The following is a 27,031-nucleotide window of genomic DNA, read 5'->3' as shown; positions in this document are numbered from 1 at the left end:
CAGAGGAGAATGCTGGCTAGAATCACATCTCAGCATCCCAGCAAAAAAGAAGTGGACTTTTTTGAAAGAAAGCACTCGCTAGCTCAGCACAGTTCTAAGCAAGGCTGAGGCATCAACTTGTATTCCTACATTTGTGGAATGATGAACTTGTCTTCCCGCTCCTTCAAAACCACGTCAAACTCTGGGGCTGGCCCACCAGAGGAAGGTCAGGAGCAGAGGAAGCCTGCCATTTTACCAAACACTCGTACCTTTTGTGCAGTACCATCAGTTTATGCTTCAAGGAAACGCTGCTCTTTTGGGAGGAAGGTGAAAAAACTAACAAATCAAATGAGACCAGAGTTTGCCCCATCACGAAGGAGAGAATGAAAAAGCTAGTTCTAACAACAGAGAAAGAGCAAGATGCATTTTCCCGTTAGCTATTATGGAAGGAAACAGGTTAGAAAAAGTTAAAGCCAGATAAATTAAGAGGCGATACGCTTAATATTTATTTCAAAGAATTAGAAAATACATAGGCTCTACTTGTTGAGATGTAGCTTCAACATTACTTCCTCCCCCACCCACCCCCTAAAAAAAAAAAGGGGAGACGGAGAGAAGGGTGAGGTGCAGAAAACTGCTTAGCCCCTTTAACACAATTAAGATCTATCTTTTAGCAGCCGGATGGAAGCCAACGCATAATCGCTCCGTCCTCCATGCGCTGCCTAGATGCCCCTCGCTGTCAACGAGCACCCACCAGCTTCTCAGATTTATTCCCAGCAGTTCACAGCAGGGTTGCCTTTTAACCTAGCCCGGGTTTGGGCTAACTCTCAGAGCCAGATCTGCTGCTGCTGCAGTATCTTGGCAGCCAAGGTCCAGCGCTCCAGCCACTGTTGCAATGTGAAGCCGTGGCGGCGCTCGTTGGGGAGAACAAACTGTCCTGGCTGTTCCCACCTAGACAGAGAGAAAAAGACAAAAGATGTACAAATGGGGCACCTCCTCTCTCTTTGACCAGGCCCTCTAATACCTGCTGGCATCCCTGTTGCCTTCCCTTCACTCACCAGGCATCCACAACGGCTTGGATTTCAGGCCAACACTCTATGCGACACCGGCACTGATCTATCATGCACTGGACACGGGGCAGAAGCTCAAACGCTTGTTTCTGATCGTGGGACTGCACCTCTCCCACTAAGGCTAGGGACGGAGGAGAAAAACACTGTACCCATTTATTTCTACCCCAAGCTTGAAAGGAAGAACACACTCAACGTGGCTTGGAAGATAAATAAATGAGTACAACACGGCAAAAAGAATAGAAAACAGAAAACACATTCAACTAAACCAGCAACATAAAATACATCTCAACACAACTTCAATATCAATGATAACTGACATTAAAAATGCCTTAATGGGCCACTTCTCATTATCCAAAATTAGGCATTCCATTTGGAGTGCCATAAAATCGGAGGTGCTACCAAGAAAGCTCCATCCACAGAATAAGAGTTGACCTAAAGGGTCCAACGCCCGACACATTGCAGGATCCACTGGGACTTGTAATGAAAAACCACCCAAAATGGGGGTGACCACTTGCTGGTTGGGGTATACAATGCATGGAGAAATATTATCAAATGTTCACCTCCCAGTGTAGCTTCTGGATTTGTGGGGGTAGGATGGGGTAGTGTCTCCTTTTGCTTACGGGACTGGGGCAGGAAGAGAGAAGGACTGGAATTTTGAAACAAGATATGACCTCTGTTTTTGAAAACTTCAACAAAAGGACAGGGTGGTCACTAAGAAGAAGCAGGAAGAGCAAATGTTTGGGAGAAGATTGCATACTTGGTACATCAGGCTCTGGCGCATTATCCAGCTGGTGCTGCAGGTTTCCCAAGGCTCTTTGTTTGGAGCCCAACTGGGCATGCAGGTAAGCGAGCATCTTCTTCAGCTCCACCATATGGAGAAGAAGCTGTTCAGGAGCCTAAAGAGAGGTTAAGAAAGCAGAGGCACAAGGGTGAGAAAGAACACACACAGATACCATGTGTACGACATTGCATGGATCACAGGAACGTGAAAAGTTATCTTAGACCAGCTCAATATGGAATACAATTCAACAGAGGCAAATACAACATTCTTCACTTAGAAAAAAGAAATCAATGCAACATCATAGGCTTGGGGATATCTAGTACGGTGATAGCATATATGGAAAAGATTTTGGAACTTAGTTGAGCACAAGCTGAATACTGAGTCAACACTATAATATGACTGTAAATGAGGCAAATTCAGTCTTTGGGTACATCTATAGAATCATGCTCAAATCACATGACTGGTACATAATAGACATATCTGGCTCAGGTTAGAACCTCACTTGAGCACTATATCCTATGTGCCATATTTTATACTGGAACAGTGCAAAGATGAGCAGTGAGAATGATCAGAAGACTAAGTCCTCCAAGGAGATCCCAAGGTTATATTTAGCCTTGAGAAGAAAAGATGGAGGGAGAGAGAGAACCTGGAAGTTTCACATAGAAGGAAGCCAAGACTAGTTCTCTACATCCCAGAAGACAACTGTCAGGCTTCCCAGATACACCAGATAGGAAACACAACCAGATGAGCTAATTCTCCTTTATTGTAAGACTACATTAACAGAATCCTGCAAATCTGAAAGTACAAATCTCCCGTTGACTTTTTTTATAGCCTGATAAGTTAGAGAGGTTCCTTTCTGAGTTTCTTTCTCTGCTCATTATGCAGCTGCGGGCTGCCCCCCTCTTATCTGATTGTTCCCTAGGCAGCATCTCTCCCTCTCCCCCTGGTCTCCGAAGGTCATTCCCACATACCCTTACAATAATGCATCAAATAATGGACTTGAGCTACAATTGAATGTTAGGGAAAGTTCAACATTTGGACCAAGGACCCAAAACATTTCCACCATCTACAGCACACAGCAATCTCTGCATCACCTACTTAAAAAGGTAAAGATGCCTTCTAACTTCTGAGATCAGCCAAGGATCAACTACACGGTCCTTTTAAACTTGCTAAAGATGGGGCTTTCTACATGCTCTGATCCATTATTGCATGCACATGCAACCTGAGACCCTGTAGTGGCTCTCCAAAGCTTTGGACAGGGCCCCAGGGCTCCTCCCAAAATCAACTTAGTAGTTTTCAATGTGCCTAAACAGGAAAATGACCACAGGAAGCCACTGTATCAGTTGTAGTGAATGAAACGTATACTCCATCACTCAGATTTTTGCTTGCTGCACTTGCCCCTTGGCACACCACAGGACAAGCGTGGCTTTTGCCACCCCTTCCTTCCCCCTGCTCCCAAAGTCTGCCCCTACTCCCTGCATGATTAAGATGGAAGATGGAAGGCAGGGTAAACAGAAGGTTCTCTAAAACAATCCAACTGAATTCGATTTGTCTAGTTTTTCTAGATGCATTCAGCAAATCCCACCAGGGAGGCACATCATACCTTATAAAGGGGAAAGTTGGCTCCATTGCACACATTAAGGAAGGCCCGGTTTTCAGCTGGTGCCGTCCGGCTTAAGCAATGGATAGAAAGTTTGTGGGCTGGGATATGTTGAGACCTGGAAAACAATGGCAGAAAGGGCTTTTCCCCTGTAATTGGACTTACACTACACTGACCATAACGAAGGAATGCCAGCCCTCTGTGCTTAAAAAGAAATTCTGAACCTATTTTGTTCAGAAAATAAAAAATAAAATCTAGAGGCAAAAATGTTCCTGAATTTTGCATCAAGGAAAGGCCAAGGAAAGTAAAAATTAAGTTCTCCAGTGGATCTCCTTTGTAGGAAATGACACTCAGGAGAAGAGAAGCAGGATTATTTGATTGCTATTACTGACAGACCAGCTGCTTTTCGTCCTCCCCCACCAAATGGCAGTCACTCCCTCAAGTCATCTAAGTCATTTCTCCCAGCTGATTTATTTCTTGAAGGACAGGAGAAAAAGGGATACTATATAGGGCTCTTTAGAGCATCGCTTGCTTTGGAAAAAGAAGTCTCTGGAAAACGGACTCAAAACATTTTTTGACCCCCAACCCAGAGTTACACCCAGCCACAGGGAGACGCCTGGGCATGACTCACCCAGCTATCTGACGGGTCAGCAGACAAGGCAGGGCAATGGCTTTGAATTGCTGGACCTCCCGGCCAACCCTGTTGTGAAGCTGCTGTGTCTCCAGCTCCACCTGTTGAGCCTCAGGGAGCAGCTTTTTCTGTATGAAATCCTGGATCTTAAGGAGAGGCACACTAAGTCAATCGGGTTCCAAATAAAGCACAGAAATTATTCTCAATGAAGCAGTTTGCCAGTAAGTCCCACTGCTTCTTAAAAAGGGTTGTGGTTTCATAGCAGAGGGTGTAATTTGTAGGGTGAAGGTTTGAAATCTTAATATCTCAAGTCTTAAAGAAAGGGTCAGATGGGTGATGGACAAAGGCCTCTGAAAGATGTGGTGGGTGGAAATCTCACCTCTGCCTGGTCCTTGCGAAGCTGGGATTTGATAAATGAATTGCCCTTGATAAGGGCCCGAATGTGTTGCTGTTTCTCATTCTGTGGGAGGAAAGCAGAGAAATAGACCCACAGGGTAAAAGTCCCTTGAAGAACCATCCCATTTCCCCCAACCCCAGGAGCTTGACTTGAAGGAGTTTTTACTTTTTTCAAAGTATTTTCATAACACAAATATGTATGCATTCTTAAAAATTAAAACGCTTTTAAAAACTTAACAAGGCCAAAACTCGCAAGATCTGGATTTTTACAAGAGTCCACCCACTTAAAATGTTTGAAAAAGTTTGTTTTTAATGTTAAAAAAGTCATTTTTTTTTTAAAAAAAAAAGCAAATTATTGCCCAGGACATGATACAAAACCATGAAATAAAACAATTACTGACCTTGGACCTAGCCCGCCAGTTTCCTGAATTTTCAGCCTGCCCTCCTCCCCTTCCAATCCTTTCTCCTCCTTCTGCATACCTACCACCAAGTGGCGGAAGTCCAGGATGCGCTGGCGCTTCGTTTGCAAGTTCTGCAGTTCTGCATACCGGGCCTTCACTGCTTCTTCAAGCTCCTGACAGCCCTGCAGCAGCCCATCCCTGTATCCCCGCAATCTCACTGCACGGAGCTCCAGCTCAAAGACTGCTCTGGATTGTGAGGGGAAGGGAGGTTAGGAGTCAACCTAACTTACAAACCTGGTTGTTTCAGTAGGCATCTGGGAATTAGGTCTCTTGAAATGGTAAGACACTCTTACTTAATAAGGCTTTAGGAATTACAGGTAGTCCTCAATACAGTTGGGGCCAGCAACTCTGTCGCTAGTGATGCGGTCGTTAAGCGAGACATCATGTGATCACAACTTGCAATTTCACTGCCGGCTTCTCTGCTGACGCTGCTTGTTGGAAGCCAGCTGTGAAGGTTACAAATGGTGATCATGGGACTGTGGGACGCTATGACAGTAGTAAATGCTTGCGGCTGTGAAGTGCCTGAATCTCTATCACATGACTGTGGGGATGCTATGACGGTTGCAAGTGCGAGAACTGGTTGTAAAGTTACTTTTTCAGCACCATCATAACTTTGAAAAGTTGCTAAGCAGGGCAGCCATTACGTGAGGTCTACCTGTAATTGAAATGAATGCTACACAGTAAGCATTTATGTATTCATTCATTCTACTCAGGTATTGCTGAAACAGACAAAAATAGTTAAACAAATAAACTAACCAGTGACTGGTCAGAGGAAATCACTATATACTGGAAAAAGTAAGTGTAGTTTTGCACCCTATGCAAAATGTAAATCTTTCTGGGAAGCACAGACTTTAGAATGGCTTTATCTATTGCTTTGTTAAAGCTTAAGACAGTGTAATCTCAAGGCAGTGCATTCTCTCCTCCAATTTTCCCCCACAACAACCTTGTGAGGTAGGTAGGACTAAGCGAGAATAACTGGCCTGAAATCACCCCATGAGCTTCCAGAAATGAGGGTGGACTTGAACTAGGTCTCCCTACTCCTCATCCAATTTCTTCACTGCTCTACTACTCTGGTTCTTGGGGTGAGAGGGAGAGACTGGCCCAAAGTCCCTTCCAGGAACTTCCATGGCCGAGTGGGGACTTGAATTGGGGTCCCAGTCCAACCCTTAATCATGACAACACGCTGGGTCTCTGGAATCCAATCATGTTAGAAATACCACACCTCTAAGTAGGTCTATAAACCTGCAGCCTCATGGCTTTGAGCCTGGGAGGGGTCCCAAAAGTCTCTCCAAAATCCGTCACCAAATTGTAATGCTTAATACGGAAACAAGGGACAATGATTTAACGATGGAAGTCATCACCTTGTCTATATTTCATTTAAATTCAACATGAAGTACAATGACAGCTCAACTTGAGCTTCTGTCTTGGCCCCACAGGTAGCCCTGGCAGGCCACTCCAATACTACTCCTGGCCAACCACCATCACCATATCTGAAGCACAGCTGGAAGATTCTTCTTACCTGGCCAGGATGGAATGCTCTGATCCGTCCGACAGGAGGCGATGCATTTCCTTAACTATGGCTTCGAGCCGTGCCAGGAGGCTTTTCTCCACAGCATGGAGGGGAATCTGTTGCACGCACAGCATCTCACATTTGCTCCAGCCCTCCTGTCCCAAGCAAAGAGGAGAGAGAGCAAGATGGTATTTTCCTATATAGCATACAGGAATTCCATTAGGATGAGTACAATCTGTTAACCCCCATTTCTAGAAGAGCAAAACGTTTCCAATCAAAACACTGCACCCAGAAACAGGCTGTTCTAACCTCACCGGAGCTGCTCTGGCAGTGAAACAGACTATTCTGGCTGTAAAACTGAGGTTGGAAAAGTCTGTTTTGAGATCCAACTTATTCACCTGTATGAGACCCCGGACAGAAGGTAGGTTGTCCACCGAGTCTGAGACATCTTGCAGGTGTGTGCTGTCATAATGGAACCTGAGAATAGAGCAGAATGGGGTTTACAGATCTTACATGCTGCTAGAAGACCCAGAACCGACTTCAATGACCCCAAGAGGTAATTGGGTTAAGAGATGTATGCGCCTGGCCCAAAGTCATCAAGTGAGCTAAGTGGTTAGGTTAGGACTTGAATCCAAGTCTCCCCAATCCCAAACCTTATCCCCTATCACAGCATTTCTTAAAGTGTGGCCCGAAGACCTCTGGGGGGTCCCCCAAGACCTTCTCAGGGAACTGCGAAATCAAAATGATCTGCCAGATATTGAAGATAGTTGCAAAAATGTATAACAATGTCATTTCTCATTATTTTTTATTTGTTAAAAAATACAGGGCTCTTTTCATGAAAAATATTTTATTCATGTTAATATCTAATGGGTTTAATATTGTTACTTCTACATGATTCAATAAATATTCTATAAATGCATCAATTTTAATTTTTAATACGGTAAATATTTGATAACTATAACCCATAGAAACAAAAGCTCTTTTGGGGTCTTCCCTAATTTTTAAAAGAGGGAAGGGATCCTGAGAGCAAAAAGTTTAAGAAACACTGCTCTACCATATACTGGCCATTGGGCAATTTACCTAGCACAGTGTTTCTCAACCTTGGGAACTTTAAGATGAGCGGAATTCAACTCCCAGAATTCCCCAGCCAGCCATTCAATTCTGGGAGTTGAATTCCACTCATCTTAAAGTTCCCAAGGTTGAGAAATACTGACTTAGCAGCAGTACTTTTATGAGTGCAGGCTGGCTTCCCACAATTCGGCAGAACTTTGGGAGTATTCCAAGGCATTCTGGGAAATCTGACTGGTTCTAAGTCAGCTAGCACTTGAACTAGCAGAAAGTGGAAGGTGAAGGTGTATTAATGGTGCACTCAAAAGTGCTACGATCCTGGCAATTCCCTGAGGATACTAAATAATCCTGCTAGCTCTGGAGAATCCTTCAGTTTTGCCATGGGAAGGCCCATCACCAAATCCTTCTCCTTAGCCTTAGAAGAATGGGACCTACTTGAGGGCAGCCACATCTTGGGGGATGTTGATCTTGTCTGTCAGCTCCTGCAGCTTCACTGTGTTCTGAAGGGCCAAATGCTCTAGAGTTGAAAGGATATGGGCAGGAGGATGGGTACCAACAACTTTCTGCAGGAAGACACGAAAAAATAGCTGAGATTGGCCTTGATCCAACCTCTATTCCAAATCTTTATTGACACAGTGCTAATATGCCACATCCTTCTGGCTCAGCCACCGTTCTTTAGAAACGTGAATGATTCAGTGCTTGAAATTCTTCCAGAATGAGTTTACAGCATCACCCCTCCTTTCCCAAATCCTAATGCCTCTCTCTCCCAATTTCCAAGATATTTTGAAGATAGATGAGTGGGATATAGAGGCCAGCCTACAGAGTGACAGCTGGCAATCAATTCATCCTTGACTCAGCAGGGAGAAGCAGTTTGACAATACTTCAATTGGAATAAAACAAACGGAATGCAAGGTAAGAGAAAAATGCAGATATAATCCAGTGTTCCAGTGGGGTGTTTTACACATTAAAGGCTAGAAACTTGATAAATTGTAAAGCATTAGAGTACAAGTGCAAGGACTTATACAGATATCCTGAATGAGTGGTTGAGATGTGGGGAGGAAAAAAATGTTTCATCAGCCTTCTAAAAAGAATGGGAAAAGAAAAATGTAACAGAGCCGAGGGTAAGCCAGGAAGAAGTTCTCAGCAGCCAGGATGAATGATCAGGGCATAAAACAATCCTTGGCATGAGAGGGCATGTTACCATAAACACCCTTTCACAGTGGTGCCAAGGGAATGGACAGACTTCAGTGGTATAGCAGATCTTACCGTGCGGGTGACCAGCAGATCACATGTAACCCCCACTCCATTTGCCAACCCCAGAGTGGGCTGGGCTAGAAATTGTGGATTTTTTGGTTTGGAGGATAAAACAGTCACCTTAATCCCTGCAGAGATTTAAGGCCATTGTTACATCATTGTTCGTTATTATTTATTCTTCTCGTGTTGGTTTTGTGCTTGCTGCCCAGAGTCGCTATTGCAAGACGGGCAGCTATATAAATAGGTATAAGTAAATAGCATCCCTCAAACACCTGAACACCCCCATTGTGGTGGTGCTCCAAAGGATGCAGAGGCTCAAGTCCATTAACCCCTTCTATCAAAATCTCAAGAAATAGAAAAAAAGAGTCTAAACTAGTGTTTCTCAAACTTGGCAACTTTAAGACGGGTGGTCTAAATGTTTCTGCTGTACCTGCTCCTGTGACTTGATATTGTCAGGCTAAGCTTTCTACTGCTCTTAAGCAAGGCAGAAAGAACATCTCCAAGGGCAAAAGGTTGTTCATCAGTGTCCTACTGCAGGGCTTCAGGTTCTCTTTATCTGGTTGAACTCCAGTTCCCAGCAGCCCCAACTGAGAGATCTGGGAACAACATCTGCAAGGCCATCAGCTTTCCCACCCTTGCTCTATTACGCTGTTCTGCCTTACCTCCACAGTGCTCAGCCAATGTTGGTAAGTAGTGTTCAACTCTTCCTCATTCATCCCTCTGCCAAAAGACCCAAAGAAGGCACATCAGGACGTTAAAGAGAAAGCCAGTGTATGTGTGTGTTTGCATGACATTAGACCTCTCGTTTTCCAAGCAAAAGGGACACATTGCAGAAAGGTGAGAGGAAGGAACCTTACGGAAAGCTCCTGGAGATGCTGTGTTCAAAGAGGGTCTTCAGGAATTGGAAACGCAGCTGGCAGGCTTCCTGGACATCTCGCTGGGGAGAAAAGATATGAAATCTGGGCTGAGCCTTTCATAAAATCCATAACTTCCACTCTGTGGTTGCATTCTCAGGAAGGCCACCCCACTCATCCCAAAATGAGCTATAACAAGGATTATAGAGTCCACTGGAGTTGGGCCATCAATACATACATACATACATACATACAAATAAATAAATAAATAAAGTCAGTCTCAAATGCAGACATTAATGAAAGCTTGTGATTACTCTGATGCGCTCACCTTTTAAAATTTAGCTACTCTGTAGGTTTTAAGGCTGAGGAACATACATAAAAAATTGCACTAAAAAAAAGGTGCAAAAATATAACATCCTGATTGTCTTAATTACAGGTACACAGAAGCCTGAAATATGACAGAAAAGAGACAATACAGGTAGTCCCTAGTTTAAGAATGACTTCTGTTCCCAAGGTCTGTCCTTAAGACGAATTTATACATAAGCCGGAACAGCATTATTGTATAATGCTGTATAAATAGTATGGTGTAATAAATTTGAACCATTGTGTATTTAGCTTGAATCATTGTGTATTTAGCTTGAATTTTGCTACAATAGGCTCCATACTTAACGATAGTTCGTCTGTAAACTGGGTGTTCTTAACCCGGGGACTACCTATATTACAAGGGTGTATTAACAAATACATTTTAAGATAATCAATCCAAGTTAATTAAAATGAAATTAGCTTTTTTCCCTGGAATGCAGTCTCTCGATTGCCCCTTAAAGACCAAGTACAGGTAGTCCTCACTTAATGACCCTAATTGGGACCAGAATTTCCACTGCTAAGTGATGCAATTGTTAGGTGAAACATCATGTGACCACACTACTTAGTGACAGCAGTTCCGGTAGTCCTGGTTGCAGTTGTTAGGCTAGGACCTTACGCTTCTCCTGCCCTGCCATGCTTGCCTCCACTTCAACTCCCCCATCCACTTATCCCCCTCATCTCTGCCCTTTTGGCTGACCTGCACTCTGCCACCCTGTGCTCTGCTGCCCCCACCGCCCTGCACTCCACTGTCCCTAGGTGACCTTCACTATCTTCTTCCTCCCACTGCTGATGGGATGTGCAAAGGGGCTGCCTAGTGCCCAAATTTTGATCATGTGACCATGGAGGCGCTGCAATAGCTGTAACTTTGAGGACCGGGCATAAGCAGCATTCATTTAGCGCCGTTGAACGGTTGCTGAATGAACGCCCATTAAGCGAGAACTACCTATATGGCTCTTTTTTCCCCCAAATGGACCCCAAATATAATTGCTAAAAGCCTTTCTCTCACTTTTTTTCCCTGGTAAATAGTAATCAGGTCTTACCAGGACTTCAGGCTCCATGATGGGGAATCCAGACTCCGGGGGTTTGTCACCAAAAACCACTGCCGTCTTGGCTTTCCTGAAAGAAAACCGCAATAGAGTTTCAGCTGGACATCTACTTCCCAAGCGTGAACGCCACAGGTATTTTTTCCCAGGCCAGCTGGCTGGAAGAGATCAGCTTGGTTCACACATTGTGCTAATTCATAATGTAGTTGGTTGTACACTGGTTTAGCAAATTTGGTGCCTTCCAGAAATGTGGACTTCTACTCCCATAATTCCTCAGCCATTCTAGGATTCCATACTTCTGGAAACTACCAGATTAGGGAAGGCTGGCTTAGCATATTGCATGAACCCAGCCTATTGGGGCTACTCATTAAGCCCTGGTTAACCAAGCCATTGCTTAGTACATGTGAACCAAACCGCCCTTTCTTCCTTCATCACACCAGCACTCCACCAGCTGGGAAGCTCTCGGATCCCCTCTTGCCAAGGAAGTAAAGGGACCTAGAATTTGAGGCTGTACTTCTCCATCTCTTCCAACTGCTCCAAACGTCCCTTGACTTGTACAGCTTTCTTATGCAGTTGCTGGTGCTCTGCTGTGACCCGCCTGGAGTAGGCCTTTAGGAGCAAGCTGCGTTGCTTGGCGTCGCGGATCTTCTCCTGAGTCGCTTCCACGGTGACCTCTATATGCCAAGGAGAACAATATATTGCAAATCAGGGTGTGTACAGTCCCTACAGCATCACAGTGATGTGGACAGCTGAGCCTGCATCAGAGCTCACTTGTTCTATTTAATGTGTTCAGATGTTGTAATTCAGCCAAGGTGGCTTATAATAGTAAAAGATGAAAACAAACATCCCCAGAAAGTTTTCCAAGGATGAAGCAGACAGCGAGGAGTTGCGCTTTCCATTCACTGTTGCAATGGCTGAATTGGTGTGGGTGGGTGTGTTCCTCCTCACAGAGACAGCTGGCAGGAACTGCCGTGTAAGGAGAAACAATGGAATCCTTGGTTCAAGGGCAGAGGGAATCACCTGGATCTCACAGGCATTCTGCTTTGTGCATTAGGGATTACAGAAACCTTCAAACATTAAGAACCAGCATATTAATCATCTTGATCCCCTTCCCTTCCCTATTTCTCTTTCATTCTATGTTTTTTTCCTGGATTGCTAGGATTATTCCTCTTGCTAAAAAAAATATGTAAAGTAGTCTGGGAATCTTTCAAGCTCAAATTGCTTCATGGATGTCGGTTGGGAATTCTGGAAGTTGAAGTCCACACATCTTAAAGTTGCCAAGTTGGAAGAACACTGCTTTAAATAAATGCCAAAAAAAAAAAAAAAAAAAAAGTGGGGGGGGAAAGGGTTCTTCAGCTCTTTTATTTCTTAGATTTGTTTCCTCTCTTTCCTCCAGGTGCTCAAGGTGGCATAAAGTGCACCACCTCCTCTGATTTTACCTTCACAGAAACCACCAGCTAAGAGTCCAAAGTCATTCAGTGAGCTTCCACTGCTGAAGGTGGCTCTAAACTCAGACTGGCCTGGCCTGAATCCAGCACCACTGCACCACACGGTCCTTCTGTGCAGGAAGCCCCAACCTGTCTTATACAGCCCCCAAAGAATGTGGGCAAGACACACAGCCCAACAATCCTCTGAGGAGTTTACAGCAAAATCAAGGCGTTCTCGCTGTTTGCTCCCAACTCACCACTGGCTACAAGCTCACGCTGTGCCAATTCTATCTGAAGGTCAACCTGCTGCACTTCTTCCTTCAAGCGGGAAATGGCCTGAATCAGCTGCTTGCGGCGTTCTTTATCCGATTCAGAGCCACTGGGCTTGCCCTGAGAAGAAACGTCAACTGTAATATTACCAAGAAGGCCACCTGTCCATCTTTTAGTTCTTGCTTCCTATGTGACCACAGAACTGAGCCACAGGATTATCTCTTCTGCTCCCTTCTTTAAAAGGTCCAAAGCTCGAAGGTCATCCTTGCTATGATGGCCACAGTTCTCTTTGGAGGACCCAGAAAAGTTGTCTCAGAAGACAGTCCATGTCATTCACACCTCTTCACATTAATTGCCAACAGTTTCAGGCACGGATCTTTCCAAGTGGTGGAAGCCATACCCATGAATTTCCTGATATTGTTGGACTCAAGGTTGCCAGCTCAAGGTTGATGGAAGACATAGTAGTCTAACATCAAGAGAGCCACAGTCCCCCAACTTCAGCCCAAACCTCTGGAGACAAAGCAAACGTTCCACCTCAGTTTGTTCTCACTCACCTCGCCCTTTTCCATCTGCTGATACCTATAGAACAAAAAATGGGATCAAGGACACAAATCTTGATTTGAATTTGTTCGGAAATCCCTTGTGCTGGGCCTTGTGTAGAGTATAAAAACCAACACATTCTCTTTTTGAAAGGCAGCAAATGGTCAGAGGAGGAAGAAGATTGTGCAGCAAAGAGTCTGTATTATGGTTGACATCTTTAAAACATGGCAAAATGGCCTTGGTGCACTCTCGTCAGCTCCACAAAGTAGACCAATGCCATATTGGTCAGGACTACTTTTATTGGGACAGCTCTAGCAACAGAACCTTGCAAGTCTGCATGTGCTTCCCCCTCTCTCACTTTACTTTTGTGTGAATTAGGGAAGGGCTGGACTGAGACATTTTCTCAAGTTATTTTCTTGGCCTGGACTCAAGCCCTTCTTCTCTGACCACTGCCTTGGTAGTGACTCTTCCTCCTGTCCTTCAAGGCCATTCCCTATTCCCTCTACAATTTTTCACTGCCAAACTTATTCAGAATAAACCGAATGCATAGTTCCATCTGCGATATTAAACTGTGCAGAATACTGAACAATGCTCTCATTAACTGTCACTTATTCTGCACCAATTTTTTTCTTATACCCTAGAAGATCTTGGGATAAAAAATATTCCAAATTTCAACTATTCATTGGCTAAAATGAAAAAGCATGGTGCAATATGTTGGACATCTTTTACTTAGTCTCTTCCTCCTTCCACCATTAGCAGGAGATTTAAACAACTAGGATGCTCTAAAAGACTATTATTTGTCACTGCAATACTTTTCATTTTTTTGCTCCAACCAATTAGAAGTATTGGGAGAAAAAATATTCCATCATGATGGTTGAGGGCTCAGGGTTAACTTCTCAAGCCCATTATTGGAAAGAGGGAAGAAAACTGGATTCTATCCAGAAAAAGGCTGGGAAAAGGATACCACAGTAAGTTCCCACGGATCTTCTTTACGGTCCTGCAATGTAAGCAAGATGAAAATGTTCAATAGAGCACATCATGCACCCTGAAAAATGTGCTTAAGCAGAATAATGTGGATCAAAATAATAGGAGTCAGCCACATTGCAAAAAATTGCAGAGAATTTTGTGCTGGAGTGCTATCTATATAGTGCCCATCTTCTTTCTGAGACTGTTAGGAATGAATGCCAAATAGGATGCGAAGCAAAAACTATTTATAGCCATGTACTGCTGGAAGAAATTCCTCTACTCCTTATTGGCAGGGGGTGATGGGATCTGTAATCCACCCCCCTGGACAGTTCTGGACTACAAATCCAGAACTCTTCTAAACCCTTCAAAGGATACAGGCTAAACCTAGGTAGAAGCCCCAAGGAAAATTCCTGAAAATCTGATGTCCATCTTTGTATTCATACCTCTGATGGTGAACATGGCGGATGATGTATTTCCAGATGTCAGCACATTGACCTGAGCACATCCTGGGGTAAAGAATGGGAGGGAGAAAGTATTAAAAATCCATGAGGTTGATTACCATATCATACAATTCAGCATATTTGTCAAAATAAATACCATATATGAACTCCATACCATTAGAACCATACATGTAAACCTGTCCTAGAACAGCACTTATATGCTGTCCATTAACCACATAACCAACTCATTCTTCATTTGCGGCTGAATATAAAATAGATCTGATTTATCTTATTACTTATTACTATCTTGTTATCCTAATAACACTAAGGAATTTTCTTCTAATGTCAGAACTCTAAATCTTTATAAAACAAACAGAAACATAGTCATTTATTCATATGCCAACCATTCCTGAAGGCTTTGGGAGGCTAACAATCAACATGTGATAAATAAACAAACAAAACATAAAAATCAGTTCATAGACTAAAAATTACCCCTCAATAAAGAAACCCATATATAATAAATATAAACAAAACTAACAACCACCACTTTAAGAAAAAGTAAAGTCTCCTTCAAGACGAGCTCAACTCCTAACTTTATGGATACAATTGTGTAATTTTGTCGGCAACAATTCAGAAGTGGAGAAGTACATGAGGGCATGTCCTAATATAACATCTGTATCTCTCTGCTCTGAGAACTTAAGGGAAGTTATGAATGGTATAGATTTGATAGATTCCTTATATTCCTTCCTGCAACCACAGAGCATCAGGACCTACAGCTAATGCCCTGTACAGTATAAGCACAAAGGTCCAGCTGGAGGGCTTGGACCCCATAGAATAACATCTGGCTACCTACATCTGAGGAGTCCCAAATAGGACACATCGGGCCATACTGGACCCACCTCATGGTGTTCCATGTAACTCAAGCTCAGGGACCTTTGCTCTTGGTGAAGAGCCATGTTGGCTAGGAATACTGGGATTTGTAGTCCCAGCACATCTGGAAAGCTCAGGCTGAAGACAGGCAATCCACTATAATGGCTGGAAAATACTTTTTCTCTTTCGAAGGTACGTGCATCTTAAGACTTTTTTTTCCCTCCCAAATGATGTTTCCCAGCATGTTGCAATTAATTGTCTGAATCAAAAGCAACATCAATAAAACCTCAAGCAATGAAAAGCATAAGAGGATTTGTAAGCCCATGCTGATTGCTGGCACTCCCTGCTGTGTTCACACAACGAAATCTGCCTTTAATGAGATCTAAACTTGCATAATTTTATATATATGACAACCAGAGGATATGATAAAGTACAACCAAAAATATAACAGTGCTAAATAAAAACAGAAAATATACAGAATGAATAAATGAGTGCCATGTGTAGAAACTAAACATATATCCATAAAATATTAATATAGAACTAGTTCAGTCCTTTAATGTATTATTATAGCTAGCCATATAGACCATCTATTGCTCCATCTTTCAGTTTTGGTACAATAGGTTATTCCAGTACAAGGATAATTATACAATATACTTTCAACTGGCATAATTTATTACACTTCGTGGGCTTCGGCTTAAGATAATTTCGTTTGTTTGCTTGGGGGCTTAGCATGTTGGGGGAACCCAGGCCTGCGGGGTGGTTCAAACCCAGAGTGTACTGGAGTTGGGGGCCAATAAATTATTATTAATTCAGTAACCAAGTTAAGATGCAAACGAACACGGCCACTCGGGCAGGAGAGGAGTAGCCCACCCTCTCTAGCCCAGTCCGCAATCCTCACCGTGCTTGGTAGGCTAATTCCCACTACACCCCAGGAGCCTGGGAGAGCACTCTGCAGACGCTCAGAGATACTCTCGCCCCTTCCCATCCATTCTCACCCACCTGCGGGCGGCGCTCTCGGAGGGAATCTTGCCTGGCGGGAGCTTCATCTCCTCGGACGCCCAGCGCCTGAGGTCCTGGGCCAGCGACGCCCCTGTCCGCGCCATCCCACGCCCCGCAGCAGCTTCGCCGGCCGCCATCGTCCGCGCCCACCTCAAACTCCGGCGCCTTTGCAGCCGGACCCCGCCTCCTGCAGAGCACGCTGGGAAATGTGGTTCGCCTGCTGGGAGATGATCTGCCAGGCGAGCGCGCCCTTCCCGGTGCCGGATGGGATGTATAGTTTCTGACTGGCCGCTAGGCTGAAGAACCAAGAGGGGGTGGACTACAACTACCACGAGCCCTGGCTGTCTGCGCGGGGGGCGATGGGAGTTGTGGGCCAAGAGCATCTGGGGATCTCTAATTTGGAAAGTAGAGTACTGGAGTGCAGAGACGTTGGACGCTTGACGTTGGGCTTGTTTCTTATCTGCGTCTGAGAGTTGCATTAAACGGAGCAAAGGGGTAGGGGCGTATTGCACGTTTAGGAGCTGCTTTGAAAAATAAAAAGAAACCATGGTTTAAAAAATACTAATGCTAAGCCATTACGTCTCTGGTGTGTAAACCAAGCACGCCCATTAAGTCTAGCCTTACTTGCTAAGGGTATCGTTTAGCAGGTTGTACGAACGCTCCTCTTCGTTTGTTAACCATGATACGTCATTCAGAGTGTTGTGGTTTCATTTATTTATTATAAATTCAAACAGATTTATTTGGATTTATTTATGCGTTTATTTGAATGTATTAGCTGCCCAACTCCGATGGACCAGTTGTGTTGTTAATGTTTAGTACTGTACGTAACTTGGGTGCTGCCAGATGCATTAAATGATTAAGAAAAATTTTTTTTTTCCTTAAATCAAATACAGTATTGGAATTTCAGATTTCATCCCCATCCCTGTTTCTTGACTACTCCAGTTATACAAATTCAGTTTCTGTACTTCATGGATCTCCCCACCACCTTTTAATCTGCTTTGCAATAGTGCCAAATTCTTTGAAGATACAATCCTTGGGACGTAACTTTAGAAAGAGAGGGTAAAATATAAATGCATCTATAACCGCTGTCAAGAAGATCAGAAGCTGCTTCATTAGAACTTTTTCCTTTCCTTTCCTTTCCTTTCCTTTCCTTTCCTTTCCTTTCCTTTCCTTTCCTTTCCTTTCCTTTCCTTTCCTTTCCTTTCCTTTCCTTTCCTTTCCTTTCCCTATATTTCTTTTTCACTTTCTCATTACTTTTCTTTATCATTAATTCAAAATGTGTACTGTTTTTAATTCTGTTGAAAAACTTCTTCAATAAAAATTATAAAAAAAAAAATACAACCCTTGGCTCTAGATTATAGCAGTAGCCATAAATGAGCTAAAATAATTTGCCGCCAGAGGCAAAGGACAAGATGGTGGCCCTTCTCATTCAATGGCCAAAAGCAGTTCCTGAACTGTCTGGCGTGGACAGGGCTGACCTTGGGGAAGGCATGAGCAAACTGTTAAGAAGAGACTTCCAGAAGAGATGACACAGTCTTGAGAAAGAAGAACATGTGAAAAAGAAACTCAACATAAACCTTGTTTAATATTGTTTAGTATAAGATGGGGCAGAGGGAAACAGAGGTTTTCAAGATTCTGTTATTCTAAATAAAGAGCATTCTTTATTTAGAATAAAGAGCTATATGGAATCCTTGCTGTGTGTGTGTTTTGACCTGGCCTACCTCAGAGGGCTGTCATGTTCTTTCATTCTAGTGATAGTGCAGTGTTCCTCAAGGCACTTCCTGATTATGTTAAGAAATGTGGAATGGGGGAATCGCCAGCATACCCATGGAGCTTGAGACAATGAGCAGATACACTAGTCTGGTGAATCCGGCTGTGTTTCCACATCTCACTGTGGTGCTCCTGGCCATTGGCATGTTCTTCACGGTTTGGTTCATTGAAAATGTCACTTCATCTATGAAGTGATATCTACCAAGTACACCCAGGACATTTACAAAGAACTGCTCCTCTCTCTAGTAGCATCACTCTTCATGGGCTTTGGCGTACTCTTCTTATTGCTGTGGGTTGGAATCTATGTGTGACAGTAAACTAGGAGTTACTTCAGGTTCCAGAAGCCCTTCTGGACCTCTTTTTTACTTTTTTATTGAACAGTGTGGCTTATCACAGTTCTGGGCTATAATTCTAACTATAAGCAAGAACGTCAGAACAATAAAGCTGAATCTGTGATTCTGTCTCTGTCTCTGTCTCTGTCAATCAATCAATCAATCAATCAATCAATCAATCAATCAATCAATCAATCAATCAATGTGGGACAGCAAGGTGTGTGTCCTCTACTATGTTACTATTGCTGCTTTCCAATAATTGCTACCCAAGGCAATTGTCAAGGAGTAGGACTGGCCTTGCCTGCTGCTAATTGTCAGCTCTTTGAAGTAGGCCAGGTCAGGAAACAGCCACCACAAAGAATACCAGAACTAGCATCTTAGATCAAGCCAAATCCAAAAATGCTGGAAGTTTGGTATTCAGACAAATCAGCCATCAATAAACACGTAGAGATAAATCACATTTACACACCATTCAAAAGAGACAATAAAATTACCTAGGAAGGAAATAAAAAGACTAGAACATATCCCCTCCAGGAGCCAACATTAAGATAAGCAGGGGTCAATACCAGACAAATAATCAGGCAGAAAACAATACTCTAATCAAGGAACCACCAAGAAGGAAACCACACCCCCACCAACACTGGCAGGGCAAGCTACTGTATATAAACTGACAGCAAACCACACACTGCCTCACACTGATGAAGTTACCTAGTTGGGTAATGAAACGTCTGCAAGCCAACAGCCAACCTCAGAGAGCACCAAGAACTCCACAGTACTAGAACTGTATTGATATAGGCTTTAATAACAGAATCTTGAAAGCCTAACAATGTTTGTCCTTCCCTCCCTCTTATACCAAAAAGAGTCAAGGTCAACTTTAAATTTCTTTCCCACGCTGTCTTGTTTTCCCAGACTGAGCTCATGTCAAAGATGCTAACGGTCTTTGTGCATCTTCTCCAAGGTCATCTCTGTGTTCCTCCATACTGATGGAGGTAGGACAGCAGGTATCTGGGGCCGCAAGATTGTTCAAAAATGTGCTTGAGTGTGGAATATCCTCCTGTGAAATGTAACTAGGCCGTCCTTGCTGTGGTAACTCTACAGTCACAGAAATAGATGCGTTTGGGCTCAGAAAATATCTTAAGATAGCTGTCTCCTTAAAGCGTGTGTGTGTGTGGGAACTCTCATATCTGGGCTGCCAAAACCCAAACAACCATTATTAATTAATTAATTAATTAATTAATTAAATTTGTATGCCACCCATCTCCCCCAGAGGGTGACTCTGGGTGGCTCATAATTAAATTGCCATTAAGTGGCATTTGAATGCCATATTTAAATTGCCAGCTAATTGCCATTAGCTGGCAAGACAGAGGTAAGTTTTTCTGTATGTCTTTGCTGCTATTTGGAGTTTTGCAGCCTACATATAGCAGCTGTACTCTGTAGATTTCATGTGGGAACAGTGGAGTTTTCTCATTTATTAGAGTACTTAAGACTCCAGTTATACTCAAACTATACACCTATGAATGAATGCAAATCTTACAAAATGCCAAAAAACCCTTTTCCCTAATGAAAGAAATATTTGTTAAGTTCTGTGCCTCCGGATGTTTTCTGTCTAGAGAATGATGCCTACAGCCTTTGGAATGCAAAATATGTGCTTTACCAAGGAACTATGATTTTTTTCTAGAATCATTCCTCTTATTTGAAACGAGGATTCTGAAAAACAGAATGTCCTTTTCCCAAAGCCAAGTTTCAAACAAACCTTCATCAGTCAAATCAAATCAAATATTTATTACAGTCAGAGACCAGCATATGGACGGTGGGGTACAGTGAATTAAAAAGTATAGAAGAGACATCAGAGTATAACAAAAATTATGAAAAGCTAGAAGATATTAAAAAAAAATGTATTAAAACAGAAAGTATATATAAAAAATGAGTCTAAAAGAATCTAAAAGGAGGGGTAGGAGGATTAGATCGGTGTAGGGGAACATAAAGGTTAGTATGTGGAAGACTTTCAAATTACAGAGCACTCTAAAATGGTGAACTAAATGCTCATTAAGTCTAGTTTATGGCACAAGTTATCATCTGACAGATTTTAATCACTGCTGCGCAGAACCTGGCAACATTGTATGTTGTAGTAGGACTGGCATCTGAAAGCAGCAGGGTGGTGTAGAATTGTTCTATGCGCCCTGGGTATTTATGCAGTAATGGTGAGATGAGGCTAGTACAAATGTTTTTGTGGTACAGGCACTGGAGAAGCACACGCTCTGTTGTTTCTGTGTCTCCAGAGTCATAGGGGCATTGTCTCTCCAGGTAAGGGATCTTCCTATATTGGCCTTCAAGGACAGCTGAGGGAAGGGCATGGCTTCGTGCCAGAGTAAAGGCCCTTCAGTGTTTAGGTACATCAAGTTTAGAATCTCCATTTGTAAATTTCATTGATTTATTCTTGTTTGGCAATTACATGCCCAGAACTCAGCTTTGTTATGTGTCTTTCAGCCAATTGTAGTACCAACAGTGAAAGATGAAAGTTGCCAGCTCGTTTAGCTCCATTTTTACATTTTAAGGTGGCATCTCTTTCTTACTGGATTGTCCCTTATTTTGCTGCTAACAGCCATCGTATCTGCTGAAAAAGTGGCCCGAAGGATGAGTTTATGAAAATGAAAATGTTTTCTTTGGCATGAAGCCTTTATGAATTTTGTTCCACTGGAATTACAACCATCTTCAAATGTTCCAACATAAACTTTTATTTGGGTGGTTTTGTCCTAACCTCAAAACATTTCCTATTTTTTGATAAATTTGATAAGTGAACTCAGCCTTATATGTATTGTCGAAGGCTTTCACGGCCGGCATACGATGGCTGGTGTGGACTTCAAGACCACGGCCACACAGCCCGGAAGACCCACACCAGCCATCAGCCTTATATCTTTTTTATTTATTTACCGTTAAAACAAGCCATGGCAGTGTGATAGATAAACCCTGTCTTTCTCTCCATCCATTTCAAAAGCAGCTCCTATTCATTTCTGGTGAAACATATTCATTCTTCACATCAGAGGTGATTTAAAAAAAAATGAAGAAAATGTTTAATATTATTAGGATTGGAAAGAGAAGTGTGTGGAGAGGATTTGGGCACAAACCAATTCGAAAATAATCTCCCCAATAATACTAACCCCCAAGGATAGAATATAATAAAAGGTATGTTTGGGAGGTAACAATGAACACTCTGAAATCACCTCTGCTACTGGTTATATTTATTTGGAAAGTAAGGATTCAATTACCTTGAAGATGCTATTCAGGGAGCTGTGATACTGTATGGATTTGTAAAAGACGGTTTATTTCTTTCAGGATACAAAGTCAGAGGGGTTAAAGTCATTAAACACTTGCTGCATTGTGGGTCTACAGGTGTACAAAGGCCCAGCGTGTTCCTACATTAATATTGCGCACTGGACAGGTGAGTTCATCTTTCGATCCCCTTTGTCTGCTTGCCCGAACAACACAACAGAGATTTAAATCTGCCTGAAACACATTCACACATAGAAAAATGTTTGCTTGTTCCTCCCCATGCAGTGTAGATGGGAAAAGATGCCAAAAGAGGTTCAAGAGCAAATTGTGTGTGGGTTGAAAACGTAGGAGCTCTATCTGATGTCTACGTATTTACAGTCAGACTAGAACTGCTCATTGTAGAAGCCCTACTAAGTACCTGTCACAGAAATAAATTACAGTACAACCTGCAAGAGACACCTCCTTTGCTGTCCTTGTCTCGGTGGTCAGCAAAAGGAAGGACAAACACGCATGACACAGAACAACCACAACATTTATGCACTGAAGCTGAAAAGTCTTATGAAACACATGCGTCTGAAATGCAACAAAGCTGGCGAGTTCCAAAGCTGAGAATAGAGCGCAATAATTTATTTGGAATATGCATTAAATCTGAACCTCTTCAAACACAAAGTGTGGGAGTGGGAGGGGGAGGAATCACAGGCCCAATTTTGTGATGTTAGAAACTTCTTGAAAGCTGGCATTTCAGGCCCAGATCTTTTTCCTGGCGTGCTGCCTTACATCTAAGAGCACATTCAAATACAACACCTCCCTCACTGCCTGATTGAATTGGGAGAGCTGATAATGTGCTTTTTCTGGTTCTTAGCATATTGGGATTGCTCTCAAACACATTCCCTTGTACAATCCTCTACGTGTCTTCTCAAAAATCATCTCAGAAAGTTGGGTGGATATTGAATTACAGCCTTAGTATCAATGACTTCTCTTTCTCAAGAAGAAAAAAATGGTTCGGAATTATATAACAAATATATTTTGGAGAAAATACCTGTTGTTTTAGAATCAAGAGTTTTAACATGACATTCAAAAGCAAAATGTCAATTTTGAGAATAAGGGTAATTCCAAACCATATCGTTTTTTTACTCCCCCATCTGTACAAAAACTTGCAAACTTCATAACATCTGCCCATTACGAAATGCAGATTACAGGCAGGAGCGGAGCAGAAAGAAAAGGAAAGGAAAGGGAGAGAAAGAAAAGAAAAGAAAAGAAAAGAGAGAGAGAAAGAGAAAGAAAGAAAGAAAGAAAGAAAGAAAGAAAGAAAGAAAGAAAGAAAGAAAGAAAGAAAGACGTCATTCAATCAGTGCCCCACCCTAAGCTACTGCAGATCCTGGAGCAATGAAAACCCTTTCTCTCCTTATCTCTCCCCTCCCATTACCACCCACCTTGAAAAAGAAGTCTGGTTGCTTGCAAAAAAATAAATAAATAAAGACTCATTGTTGTAAAGTCTCTTCCTACCTATAATGCTGAAAGGATAGCATGCCGACAGTTTTGCAACCAATCAACAACCCCCCCCCCCACTAACTGTAATCATGATTGCATATTGCTGGAGTGGAGGAGAAAGAAATTCTCAGCTGATGATGGCAGACAGGAGAAGTAAGTTGCTAGGGAGAGGCTGAAGAGTGAGAGAGAATGAGAGAAAAAATGTATGGAGCAATAAAAGCTAGCCTGCGTCAGACAAAAGAGAAAAGAAAAGAAAAGAAAAAGAAATTGGAAGCATCCATACTCCATTTATGAGAAGCCAATGGGTGGGTGGGTGTGGGAACCCTATGTAGCCTGGAATTATGCATGCCTGCTCATCCCCTGCAGAAAAAAAGGAAGGAAACAGGGCTTTGTCAGGGCTTCTGTTTCTGGTGGAAAAGTTGTAAGGATTTTAAAACTCACAACAATTTCAACCAATTCCAGCTGCATTTTAAAAGCAAATCAGCAGGTGATATTAGACTTATTAAAAAAAAAATCTGACTGGTTTCTATGAGAGAGATCTATAAAACCAGGAAGTCACCATTCCCCTTTAAAGACCATGAACATTAGGTCAGCTGAAACCCAGGAGCTTGGAGGTGGTGTGAGACAATCATTCCTCCAGTAAGAAAACAAGCCACCCATAAGCTCTGTAGAGCTTCAGTATCACAAAAGGAAAGATTGATTTATTTGTTCATTCATTTATTTATTGCAATTTTGGTACTGCAGACAACAGTATGAGAATATAGGATCTAAGCTGATTTGGGAGCAGTGCAAAGACCCTGTTTTGGAAGTGCTTTAATGAGAGATTAACTTTCCCTTCCTCCTGATACCCAAAGGATTCATTTCAGCTTCAAAATATTCAGAAACCATATGATCCAAAGGATTTCCTGGTGCAGAAAGATTTCCTTTTGCAAGGCAAGGATAGAAAAGCCCCAGGAAAGAATCTCATATGCAAACAAGAAGGTTTTTAAAACCTAAACAGCCATCTTGCCAGCCTGTTGCTCCCCAGAAGCAGTGGAATACAATTCCCATATCTCCAAACCAGCTTGGTTGTTACTGGTTGGGGATGATGGCCATTATAATTCAGCATATTTGATCCAACATTTCCACAGTTTGGGAGAAAGTAGATCTAAAAGCTGGATAAATGCAGCCATTCTCAAGGCTTGGCCACATTCTAAGAAGCAGGCAGGCCATCAGATGCAGACTCCTGATGAGGATAGGAGGCAATGGTTGAGACTACTTAGCTTAGAGGGAAGACACTTATGAGATATGACGAAGGTTCATAAAAGGGTGCGTGGTGAAGAAAGGATGAACAGGAGAGATGTTCTCATTTTCCATAACACTAGAACTAGAGGCTACTCAAGGACACTGACTAGTAAAAGAATTAACATTGATCAGAGGACTACGGATGATATAAACCTATGGAATATGCTGCCAGAAGATGTGGTCTTGGCCACTAATTTGTAAGGCTTCAGAAGGGTACTTGACCAATTCTTAAAGTCAGATCTATCAATGGACAATCTGTCTCCACATGCTAGATGCCCAGGAGCAGCAGTGGGAGAGGAGGCCTACCTTGACCTCCTATCCATGAGCTTCCTAGATGCATCTGGTGGGCCACCAAGCGAGACTGAAAGCTGGCTAGATGGGCCTAGGCCTGATCCAGCAGGCCTATGCTCATATTCTCATGACTGAATAAGGGATTTAAACCCAGGAATCCAGGGGGAGATTATTCGTGAAAAAGCCTCTTCTTTTCTAATACTGCTACTTGAAGGAAAGCAACCTCAATCTTTCCTAAAACTGGACTGGTACCAAGAGGATTTCAGATACTGAAGGCTGGAGACAGAGGATTGTTTTCAGACAGTCAGTGCATATAACCACCCTGCTCTTGCCTTTGAGAAGCAGATTCAGCAGCTTGCATGGCTCCAAAGCTCTGCAGAACCTGTTGGATCAGAGGTGAGAAAGTGCCTCCACCCTGATCAACAGCTGTTGCTTCAACCACACACCCTAGGCTATTTTGGGTGGCTGCTCTGTCTTGTTCCTTGGAAGATTCTTGGAGGGTTTGCTTCTATCAATCTTTAAGATGTTCTTCCATCACCACCATTAGCACAACTGATCCCTTAGCAGATACCTCACCAAGAGCACAATCCTATCCCTGTCTACTCTGAAATAAGGACCATTGTGTTCAATGAGACTTATTCTCAATTATTGCGCCTGAGCTGCATTCAAAATATATTTACAAGGGCAGTGATGGGGAGTGTATAACTCTCCAAAATACTATAGAACATCAACTCCCATCATTCCTGACCACCAGCTGTAACAACTAGGGATGATGGTATAGTCCAACCATGTGGAGTGCTACAGGATTCCCCATCCTTGACCTAACGTGTAACTTTCACTGAGGTCAGCTGAACTGACCTCTGACAAAACAGCCAGATCTTTAGGTTGTGTTACTAGATTCCAACTTTTTACCCCCACAACCTCGACTTCTAATGAAAGCATGTTTTTTTTTTTAAATGTAACTTTGCAATAAATAGAACCATACTTTGGCTGAAATGTTAGATATTAATCTTGTTAGGGGATTGGAATTAGCTTGCCAGCTGAGAATTACAGCTTTTTGGCTCTTCTTCACAGACACCAACTGGAACGCCATCTCACTGAATCCGTGATGGAGGTTCCTTCCCAGCTGGGTTTTATGAATTCCCAACTTAGGCAACTTTAAAAAGTGATTTGACTGTTGCTTAATCAGCAAAATACAGTAACTTTTTCTGTACAGTACAAAAACACAGGATAGGTGCGTGCTAGAAAGGATGGGGACTTGGGAAGACCCTTGATTTTGAAAAACAAACCGAAGGAGGAATTTGATTCTGTAAACATTACTCCATAGGACCTGCAACAATAGACATGGGGACTTTCCAAGCAGTAAAACTTTTCCTGAGGTTATTTTTGAATAACATGAAAAGCTTCACATGCTTGAATTCCTAGTTGTTTTGCCCTTTTCACAGAAAGTTGTTGCTAAAGCACTGATGTAAAGAAAAGGACAGGGAAATTAAAAGGAATAATGCTTGCTAGATTCTTTGACTTCATCTTCTGGCTGAGTTTCTGTTTCTCCAAAAGTCACCAATAGCAATACTTTTATTAGGACTCACCAAAATGTCACCAAGTTATGAGCAAGCTTTGAATACTCCTGAAGATTTTCTCATGGACTGAAAAGCTTTGGAGAACTTAAAACATTGTTCATGCCTGAGTAACATTTGGGTGGCTGTTAACCAAACTATTTCCTTATTGCAGTTTTTGGAGAAAGTACCAATGGAGCTACCTAACATTTCCATTTCTCCTTCATCCAAGCAGAAATGTAATCAATAGTGGTCATAATGTCATGGAGTTGGAAGGGGCCATTTGAACTAACAAGTTCAACCTCTTGCTCAGTGGAGGATTCCAAATTAAACTCTCCCCAAATGATGGTTGGCTAGCCCCAACTTGAACATATCATGTGAAGGGGAACCCACCACCTTTGTAGGTAAAACTGCTTTATGGTTGAGAAGCTTTACTATCTGACCATGAGGAAGAACAATCAAGGTTTTGAACATAACCGTAGGTCTTCAGTAAACCATGAAGGAACCAAGGTACTTCT

At 42.6% G+C, this 27,031-nt stretch overlaps 1 protein-coding gene and 1 pseudogene across 1 annotated transcript; one reads left to right on the top strand and one right to left on the bottom strand.

Moving 5' to 3' along the window:
* Positions 1 to 472: 472 nt before the first annotated feature.
* Positions 473 to 16,698, bottom strand: HAUS5 (HAUS augmin like complex subunit 5). The gene is made up of 19 exons (XM_007429444.4): positions 16,520 to 16,698; positions 14,654 to 14,716; positions 14,209 to 14,241; positions 13,259 to 13,283; positions 12,692 to 12,824; positions 11,522 to 11,681; positions 11,005 to 11,080; positions 9,605 to 9,684; positions 9,410 to 9,467; positions 7,929 to 8,056; positions 6,824 to 6,902; positions 6,435 to 6,580; positions 4,939 to 5,101; positions 4,438 to 4,518; positions 4,059 to 4,204; positions 3,431 to 3,545; positions 1,804 to 1,942; positions 1,035 to 1,167; positions 473 to 927 (listed from the first exon to the last, which is right to left on the bottom strand). Exons 1-19 carry the CDS (start codon positions 16,654 to 16,656, stop codon positions 804 to 806), a joined length of 2,019 nt encoding a protein of 672 aa, XP_007429506.1. The 5' UTR covers positions 16,657 to 16,698; the 3' UTR covers positions 473 to 803.
* A 1,642-nt stretch (positions 16,699 to 18,340) lies between these two features.
* Positions 18,341 to 18,600, top strand: LOC107326156 (dolichyl-diphosphooligosaccharide--protein glycosyltransferase subunit TMEM258 pseudogene; annotated as a pseudogene).
* The last annotated feature ends 8,431 nt before the right edge of the window (positions 18,601 to 27,031 follow it).

This window comes from Python bivittatus, unplaced genomic scaffold (genome assembly GCF_059951505.1).
Source record: "Python bivittatus isolate LINGU-HERP-01145 unplaced genomic scaffold, Pbiv_v1 ctg000310_np1212, whole genome shotgun sequence".
Lineage (NCBI taxonomy): Eukaryota > Metazoa > Chordata > Lepidosauria > Squamata > Pythonidae > Python > Python bivittatus.
This window is presented reverse-complemented; position numbering and strand designations above follow the sequence as displayed.